This window comes from Equus przewalskii, chromosome X (genome assembly GCF_037783145.1).
Source record: "Equus przewalskii isolate Varuska chromosome X, EquPr2, whole genome shotgun sequence".
Lineage (NCBI taxonomy): Eukaryota > Metazoa > Chordata > Mammalia > Perissodactyla > Equidae > Equus > Equus przewalskii.
The window spans coordinates 49,863,929-49,873,752 of record NC_091863.1 but is presented as its reverse complement, the minus strand read 5'-3'; the positions used below and the strand labels follow the sequence as shown (position 1 = coordinate 49,873,752).

Below are 9,824 nucleotides of genomic sequence, written 5' to 3'. Positions count from 1 at the left end.
ATGAAAGTGCCAAGGAGGAATTTAGTGGAAATGTTATGCCAGAGCCCAAAAGTTTTAACAAGTTGCGACCCCTACGGAGTCCCCAACACCTCATAAAGGATATCCTGAATATCTTTGTGGGTATGAGTATATAATCATTTTTCTAGAGCTAATCCACAGATCTAATCAGATTACCAAAGGGATCCATAAGCCCAGTAGGCCAACAGGGTTAAGATTTCCTCCCCTGTGTGGACCCAAGCATTAGGCGTGGGCAGAGCAGTCTCCTACATGGGTTAATGCAAAATCAATTTCCCTCCAATTCTTCCCTCCTGCCACAATAGCATATGCTAACTTTTTTAGCATCCTGGAATATCAGGGCTGAATGAGCCCTCAAAGAGCATCTAGGGGCCACATCTAGTCAAGGGATTTGCAAACATGTACTCTAGGATGTAGCTCAGCACCTGCTCTGTGGGGAGATGGGTGCTGCAAGCTCTTGGTTCTCCACCACCTCTTTAGAACAGCCTGGATTTTATTTATTGTGTATGTATTCATATCCTATGTAGATTTTTTTTTTTCAAAATGGGTTTTGCTGCTAAAAAAGCTTGGAAATCAAAGTTCTAGTCTAGCCCCCTCATTTTATGCCTTGAGACACTAAGGCAGACAAAAAGGGGAGGGATTTGCCCAAAGGCACAGAACAAGTTAATAGTTTGGTGTAGATCCACATTTCTTGCAACATCAGTATCACCTGGGTACTTGTTAGAAATGCAACTTATTGAATCCAGGCCTTAATTAGAAAGGTTGAAGGTGGGCAGCAATCTGATTTTACAAGCTCTTCAGGTGATTCTGATGCACACTAAAGTTTAAGATGCACTGGTATGGAGAAAAAACTACCCAAAGACGTAGGTTCCAGACAAGTTCCCTCATTTAATGGGAGCAACCTTGGTCAAATCATGCTACAGTTTCTTAATTTACAGAAGGGGGATAATATTTGCCTGGCAGGCTTGTTATAAGGATCAAAAAAGATAATAGATGTGAAAAGTGCTCTCTAAAACTTATCACGCTTTGTATGTGTGAGTGGTATGGATTCATGCTAGGGTTGGTGGGCCTTGAACTCAGGACTCTGGTCTCCACGTATCCTAGGACAAAGTGCTTTCCCTTGGCCCTCAAAGACTGACCTAATGATGAGCAGGCTGAGCTCATTTCTAGTCCAGGTCCAAGGAGAGTAAGAGCCAAGGGTCCTTGTTGGCTGGAGTCCTCTTGAAACCTGGGATTTATGAGGCCAGGTCCCTGGGAAGGGCTGCTTCAAATGGTGGGAGCAAGCGTGGTGGTTGGGGGGTGAGGGAGGCAGGTGGGGGAGGATCGGCCAGGAAGCAACCTTAGCCCAGTGCCCTTGGGCCTTTTCCTTCTGACTAGAGATCAGAGACTGATTAGAAAAAGTCTTGGAACTGCACGCATTTAACTGGGGGACAGGATTGAGGGTCAAGGGAAGGGAGCATAGATTATACGGTTATTCAAGAACAGTAATTAAAAGTCACTCTTTCTGATAGGAGATAATTCATTGGTGATGAAGAACATGATTTCTGTCCCTATGGAACTCCCTGTTTTGTACGGGAGTCTGCATGCAAACATAATTATAACAGAGTGACAAGTGCTAAGACAGAGGTATTGTTCAAGATACCTGGAAGACTCCCTAGGGGCAAGGACTAATAATGTCTGGACAAGCAGGTGGGACTGCTTAATGCAGCAGTGATCTCTAAAGGCAAGAGTTTACTAGTCAGAACAAGGAGAAGAAGGAAGGTAAAAGTCTGGAGGGGATAAAAAAGAGTATGGCATGTTGGGGCACCAGTGAAGTGTCCAGGATAATTGGAACTTGGGTTGTGTGAAGAACATGGTAGGTCCTGAGGCCAGAGAGGTAAGCTAAAGAGGGATATGGTCAGACTAGCTGATTTTCCACCTATCATTAGGGAGAAGCATTGGACATTCAATTATCCCCTCTTGGAATTCTAACTATTCCTATCACTCCCCCTAACCTCATGCTGCCACTCTCCTCCAACGAAGTCTTAATTTATTTAAGTGTGCTTTATTTCCTCACTAGAGTGCAAGTTCCAGAAGACAGAAACTCTTTCCTCCTTTTCTGTCCCTCGCTAGCCAAATACAGGCCAGGCCCCTAGTTGGTACTCAGTAAGAACTTGATGCCAGCCCTGGTGATCTAGTGGTTAAGATTTGGTGCTCTCACCACCATGGCCCAGGTCCGTTTACCAATCAGGGAGCCACACCACCTGTCTGTTGATTGTCATACTGTGGTGGGTGTGTGTTGCTGTGATGCTGAAAGCTATATCACTGATACTTCAAATGCCGGCAGGGAGACCCATGGTGGACAGGTTTTAGTGGAGCTTCCAGATTAAGACAGACTAGGAAGACCTGGCCACCCACTTATGAAAAAATTGGCCATGAAAACTCTGAATAGCAGCAGAGCACTGTCTGATATAGTGCCAGAAGGGGAGAGAATGGCACAAAAGTACCAGGCAGGGTTCTGCTCTGCTGTATACAGGGTCTCCAGGTGTTGGAATTGACTTGAGGACACTAACAACAACAACAAAGAACTTGATACATATATGCCTGAGAAATGTGGGAGGCAGGAAGAGTAAAGAGACAGAAGAAGAAAAGGGTGGGGAGAGATGAGCACTCTTAGTTCCAAGAAGGATGATAAAAGAAAAAAAGATATTTTCAGAGTAGCACCTTCCAAATAGCCCCTTCCAAAGGCTCCTAGGCTGGGCTCTCCTGTGGCCATTGTGGCTGTCTCAGCCTTTATATGAGACTGGCTTGTGGAGCGGGGGGTGGGGGGGGGTGGGGGGTGAGTAGGAGGTCCCAGAGAGGCCTGAGGGAAGAGCAGACACCACTGTGATAAAGGGCTCACAGTGGTCTGGGAGCAATGAGGCCTGGGATTCCAGTCTCGGGGACTCCCTGTTCAGCCTTGGTCAAATCTCTTCAGTTCTTGGAGCCTCAGTTCCCACACCTAAAACCTGATGGAGTTGATGCAGCTGAGCATTTCCTAAGTGACTTCTCTGTGAAGTGTAGGGTGCCAGGCCACTTCTAGTTCTGATATTCTGGCTAAGGCCCAGCAGATGATGTCTCTGTGGCCCTGAAGCTATTCAGGGGAGAAATTATAGATTGTTTACACAAAGAAGCCTGGGCCCTGAACCCTCCACTTGGTTCTGAACCACCAGTAGAGGCCCAGCCAAGCCCAGCCCTGTGAGAAACAGCAGTTGACTAGTATTTAGAGCTGTGTTAGTACAGTTATGTGTCGCCTAATGACGTTTTGGTCAACGACAGACCACATATGCAACAGTGGTCCCATAAGATTAATACCATATAGCCTAGGTGTATAGTAGGCTATACCATCTAGGTTTGTGTAAGTGCACTCTTTGATGTTTGCACAATGACAAAATCACCTAACAAGACATTTCTCAGAATGTATCCCTATTGTTAAGTGACGTATGACTATATACAAAAATAAGAAGGCATATGCTTACTGTGATAAAATTCAGATGAACTCATTTGGAGAGATCGCTCCCTTTATAGCTTATCTCAAGATGCAAGTCCCAAGGAAGGTAGTTGAATCTTTTAGGAGCGAAGTAGGGTGTGTATATATGTAGATGTGGTATGGCTTTGGTTGTTGATGTTCTTAAAGAAACAGAGCCATTAGTGGTTAGTAGACAAATAGTTTATACAATAAATAAATTTAGTTACAGTTCATTGTTGCCGATGATACAGCATCATGATTATAGGTAAAACAAATTAAAACCTCATGAAGTAGTCATAGCACATTCATGCTAGTGAAAACATATTGCAAAGCACTGCACGTGCATTATAGGGCCAGACAAAACTGGGGACAGGATATATTTTCACTTACCTCTGTTTGGCTTTGTGTATTTTGTCATTGAGACTTACATTATATTTGGGTCAAACAAAAAACCCAAAGAGGTTTTATAAAAGTTTACAACCATTAAACAATATTGTTTAATCCCACAAATGGATAAAGCAAACTACTATAGCTCAATGATACACAAAACAGGATTAAAAATAGTCAATCTGCCTATGTATATAGCTAGCTACAACATGATAGATATTGAATATGCTGAGTCTTTCCAAAAGCATCGACAACTTTAGACAAGCAGCTTCCTGAAATATACTGGTTTGGTTTCCATTGAAAACTAACTGTAGTGCCATTTCAGTTGAAGACTATGCACTCCTCAGTGTCAGACATAAAGAGAAGCAAACTAGGGGAAGGCAGAGAAGGGTTAGGAGGAGACCGGAGAAGTGCTCTTTGCACAGTTTGACATTACTTTCCCTGTGTAGCTCCAGACCTGGTTCGCAGAATAAAACAAAGTGTATTGAAATTCTTGGCCCACAAAAAGGGTGTTTGTACAAAGTCTCATACTTAGAGCAGAGATTAAACTGTCACTGAGTGCCTCTTCAAATGAACTCTTCTATGTTAGAAGAAAACTCAGTGCCAAAGGTTAATGGATATCAATGTTTGAATTACTGTATAAATATAATTTATTCTAAAGTAGAAAAAATGGGTTTTAGAAGTATTCTCCTGGAAACTACCAGAGAGGGGAGGGGAGAGAATATACACATATTCAACGTATATATATACACACACACATACGTGTGTGTGTGTGTGTGTGTGCATGTGTTTCATTATTTAGAAGAAGAAAAGTTTTATAGGCCATTTCCATAAGGCCTCCGTCATTCTCCCTTCTATACCTTGCACCTTAAGAGAGAGTGCAATGGCTGTATGTTACCTTTGAAAAGTCTCCTTTTCCTTTTAGCTGTCTTACAGAAACAGTGCCCTTGATTGACCATGCCACTCCAGAGTCACACTTCTTTAGGTCAAAGTAAAAACAATAACAAAATCACAACAAGAAAGAAATCATAAAATCTAAGGCCTGAAAAGGCATAGACTTGCTATGAGTTCAAAAACTCAGTGAAAGAATAAAAATTACAAAGCATCTCCTATAAAAGATAATGCTTCTTGAAAACCACACAAAACACTGTGCAGTAATCCCTGCTGAGTGCTTGGAGGTAAGCATACTGAAGGACACACCCTTAACCCCAGGAAAGGAAGCTTGCTTTTATTATCAAGGGAGCCCAGTGAGTCCCAATGCTTCTTTGTATTTGCTGTTTTATAATTACAGACAAAATGGAAAAGTCAAAAAATGTGCAGACCTCAATATAAAGAAGATGTTTCTCTAATAACTTTACTAAGAACCAAGCTGGATTTAAGCATTCATAATTGTACAGCTCCATTTGTAGATTCTTGCAGATGATTCACTAACATTGACACTTTTTACACAAAATACCTTTTGCAAGGACATATTAAATTTAATAGGCTAAAGAGAACTTATGTAATATAATGCTTGAAACTGTACACATAATAGCTGTGCACATAGTAATAAAAAGGCCTTGAAAAATTGTCTATAAACTACTACTGTCCTTTGGAAATAAAAGCTCCTTCATGACCCCCGGGCTACTTCCTTGTGACACACAGTGCCACAAACATCATGGTGAAAAGAATGTACCAAACCTAGTTTCAGATGAGTTTTGTACATTTGTTTCTATACAATCGGGAAAAAAGGAGATACAATTTGTATCAACAAAAGGTCATTTCTGGTTATTTGAGGCATTGCTCCTAGCTGCTTTGTTTCATATACATTTTATGAGAAGAGAGGAATGACAATGGTTACAGGAAATAAGAAATACATACACTGCCTTAAAAATTATTTCCTGTATTGAGAGGAACTTAGAATTTTTTTAATACTAAACATGAACATGTTCAAGATGAATTGCAGTTGACAAGATTAATCTTGTGCTTCTCTGTAAATTGTACAGCTACTGGATACTGTGGTGCCATTGATGACTTTGATAGGAGGTATGAACTAACTGGCACAAAGGCAGAGTCATCTAAGATTGTCAAATACCCTGATTTAGACATGGGACAAATTTAGAAGATCCAAGAAGTTGAAGGTATGAAATGGCATTTGTGTGAAATGGCAAGCACTTCAGTGGCAACTGTCACTCTCTATGGTCACTGGTAGAAAATACTTTTACACCTCAGTATGTTGCGGGATGGAAAAATCATAGGGTAGGAGATAAATGTGAAGCTATGGTTAACTAGAGAAAAACATTAATTGAGATGCAGTTTTTATCAACTAAGACAGAGACAGAAAGCCAGAAAAGCAGCATGCAAGCCATTATCAAACTGCCAGAAACAACCCTGACTACAGCCTCGCATTGGGAGTGTTTCACAGTAAGAAACATTTATAGGTAGTGTCACACCTTCTTATGAAGAAACAAAAGGCCAAGACCAGGCCTTCTCAACTTTCATGAAAAACTACCATAGAAATTAGCAAGTTCCAGCTCAAGAAATAGTGAGCTGGTCATGGTTCAAAATGTTGAAATATACAATGGGCTCAAAAAGGGGGTTTATTTAGTGCAGCTTAAAAAGAACCAAAAACAATAAATGCCTCTTCTGGAGGCATCTAGCTACAAAGGTTCCCACCCTGAGCAAGATACAAGTTGAACAAATGGCTCTGCTCAACCCAAAGTCCTGCCATCTTTAGTAATGCGTTATCCAAGGGCAAGTGCACCCTCTTCGCATGGATTTGAAGTGCATAACTAAGCCAGCTATTAGCGAAGATGTAACATCCCCTTTTGGAAGCTGCATCCCCTTTTGGAGGATGCCTTTTTCCACATAGAAAATCCCCTGGTTTTGTTTCCTAAAAATATTCTGCTGCACCAATGATCGACCTTATTGCCCAAAGGGTGGATTGCAAGACAAAGTGGATTGCATGGCTATGCCCTGTCCTGCATTACGTTTCATCCTGTGATGTTGAATACTGCGTAGGTCAGAAGTCCAAAGAGCATCCATTAGACCCTCCTTGAGTGCAGCTTTTGTGTTCATCATTTAATGCTTCATGAGTTTGGCCATCGCTATTGGGATAAGGGAACCCAACTGTGGTAGTAAATCCCCTGGTCCTGGTCAAATACTTCTGCGCTAATCTAGCACACAGCTACTATGCCTGGAACTTGAGCTTATCCATCAGCTTCTCTGTGGAAGAAGGCTGCAATCTTATCCCTAACTTGCTGAGGTGAAGAGAGTGAAAATCTGTCAATAAATCTTGACAAGTAAAAAGTGCAAGGGACATAGAGCTAGCTTGCTGTGGTGACTAAGAAAGCAATATTCAAATATTGGCATGTAATTTCACTTTCAAAACTAGTTGAAATTATGAAATGTGACATAAATCATCCAGTCAGATTTGTGATCTATACAGCTGTAGACTAAGGACTGTGCTGAGACTATCTTCTTATCACCACCATATAAAAGATTATACAGAGATACACATCTTGACTAAATACATACAGTCATACATGCAATATAACTGCTAATAATAGGTTTAAAATGTAGCTCTAGAAGCTTCGATATGACCCTATAGCTTGGTTAACAAAGATATTGAATGGTCAGATATCCATGCAATAAAGTGTGCATTTACTTTTAAATAGCTTTAAATATTCCTATTAAAAATCTTAAAAGGTTAATTCAACATATGATCCGATCTTGATGCTCTTGCTCTCTAAATTAGATGTATCATTCTTACTCTGTAATATAGAATGTGTGACTAAGAAAACACTGGTAATGGAAGCCCTGGGGTTTCTTGCATTTAGGCCTCTCCCCCTGGGTTTTGTCCTCCATTACCTGCACAGTGCCGTGCAAAAGGGCATGGAACTTGGAGTCAGAGGACTTGGATAAGAGTCCTGACTTGGTCCTTTGCTAGCGGTGTGACCTTGGCAAGTCACTTAATTTCACTGAGCTTCAATTTCCTTGTCTATAAAACAAGACATTAGTAAGACTTACCTCACAGGGTTGTTATGCACTTCAATGACATAAATACTCTGTAGCTTGTAAAGCGCGACACAAAATTATTAGTTACTATTATCATAGTATTAGTGCATTATTAGTATTAATATTTATATTTATAGGAATAAGTTCTATGTTACGTCAACGTGCAGCCCTAAGCTTAGAAACAATCAAGGCTGCCAGTTGCTGGGCATCTGCTGTATGGGGATTCTTCTCCATTACTGCAAGGACGATGTTTGAAGGGAAAATATTGCAGAGGTTCTTGTAGGTCTGATACTGGTGCTCTGGGATCATATGCTCCCTGGAATCATTGCACATTCCAACCCAAGGATTCCTCCAAAGCTGCTCCATTTTTTCAGGCATGCTCCGTACCATGACTGGCTCATAGCATGGTTGCATGAGGCTGTTACTCAAGGGATAGGAGTGGTAGCCATAAGAGTCAGTTGCACAGGGCAGTGGGTCCCAGCTGGCATGTTGTTCCCGGCAAAGAGGAGGTCGTCTTTGTCTCATGGGGTTGCTCTCATACAGGCGAGAGTCAGAAATGCTGTCCATCCGAGTCATCACCAGGGCACGTCCTGGCTGTGGGGTTGCCCCAGGGTGGATAGTGGGAGGCATGGGGTAGTCTCCAGGACAGCTGGAGCGTGTCCCAGTTGCTGGGTGCTGGGCATGCAGAACTAAATGGGGAACTGACTGCTTGTTGGGGGCTTGCTTAGAATCCTCTGGGCCATAGCTCTGCACTCTTGTTAAGGCTTCATGGTAACCATGAGGAAAAGGCTGAAGACGGTTCTGAGATGCTGAGCGATGCAGCTTCAAACTGCCTTCAGGATGGGTATCAGCTACAGGCAAGTATAGGTTGTTGTAAGAGGAATAGTTGTCATTTCTGGTATGGCTCATATGACTGTCAGAACACAGGTTGGGATTCCGGGCATACACCCCCCGGTCTGCTTCAGTCATGTAGTACTCTCGATTATGCATGCTGTTGATATTCAGTTTGGAGAAGTCGCCTAACATTGAATAATAGCTGTGGTCCCCCAAGGACTCAAACTTTGGGTATTGCTCAGCATAGTTAATAGAGGTCCCATGGCTGTTGGTAACCAGGATGGGGGGATACTGCATGCTGGGCATGTGCTCTAACGAAGCCTTCTGGTGGGGGAAATGAGAAGATCCTGGCACTGGGCTGCTGGCTGAACGGGTATTGAGTGCACCTACTGCATGGCTTTTGGGGGGTGGGATTGTGGGGACACTTAGGGCGGTCACAAGTGAGGGGACAGAGCTGGCCTCAGGCTTACGGGCAATGGACAGCCATTCCTCAGGCTCCACAGCCACGGACCGAATGCTGGGATCTGATTGGCGCTTGGGGGCCACACGTTTGACTTCTGAGGTTATCTCACCTTTGGCACTAGACAGCCCTGTGCCACACTTGGCTAAGGTGCCTTCGCTCATGGTTTTCACTGTGGACAGTTTGGCACTGATGCGGAGCTCATCAGCCACCGAACGCTGGGGTTGGTTGGCCCGCTCCGGATGGTAGTATTTGCACTTGTGGCCGTAGGTACATTTTTTGCCTGAAAAATAATGCCTTGGGGTAAGACTCTCTCTCATAGTGGTGCAACTCTGTGCCAGAAACTGTTGTATCTGGTCACTCAGGTTATAATTTTACCATTTGGGGTTAAAGGCAGAAAATTAACTGTCCATAAAGATGAGAGACAGACAACACCAAGGAGGCATCACACACTGTGAGGGGAGAGGAAGGAAGTGGAAAGCTGGGGAGGAAACTGCAGTGTGAAAACTAAGAGCTGAACAGCTGAACAGCTTTCATTTCCTGAAATTCACAACTTTGCCTAGGCATAACCTGCATATTAAGGCAGTGTAGAGCAGCAGCAGGCAGTATGATGCGAGTGCAAAGAGCACAGGCTTGGAGGCCAGT

The 9,824-nt window shown here is 42.8% G+C and overlaps 1 protein-coding gene across 2 annotated transcripts in view; it reads right to left on the bottom strand.

The window, feature by feature from the left end:
* Positions 1 to 3,685: 3,685 nt before the first annotated feature.
* ZC3H12B (zinc finger CCCH-type containing 12B) overlaps positions 3,686 to 9,824 on the bottom strand; it is a 405,447-nt gene continuing 399,308 nt past the window's right edge. For both annotated transcript variants that reach the window (XM_070604140.1, XM_070604141.1), the window contains exon 8: positions 3,686 to 9,462. In XM_070604140.1, coding sequence (XP_070460241.1) covers positions 8,042 to 9,462 — 1,421 coding nt within the window. In that variant the 3' untranslated portion in view covers positions 3,686 to 8,041. The remainder of the gene's footprint in view (positions 9,463 to 9,824) is intronic.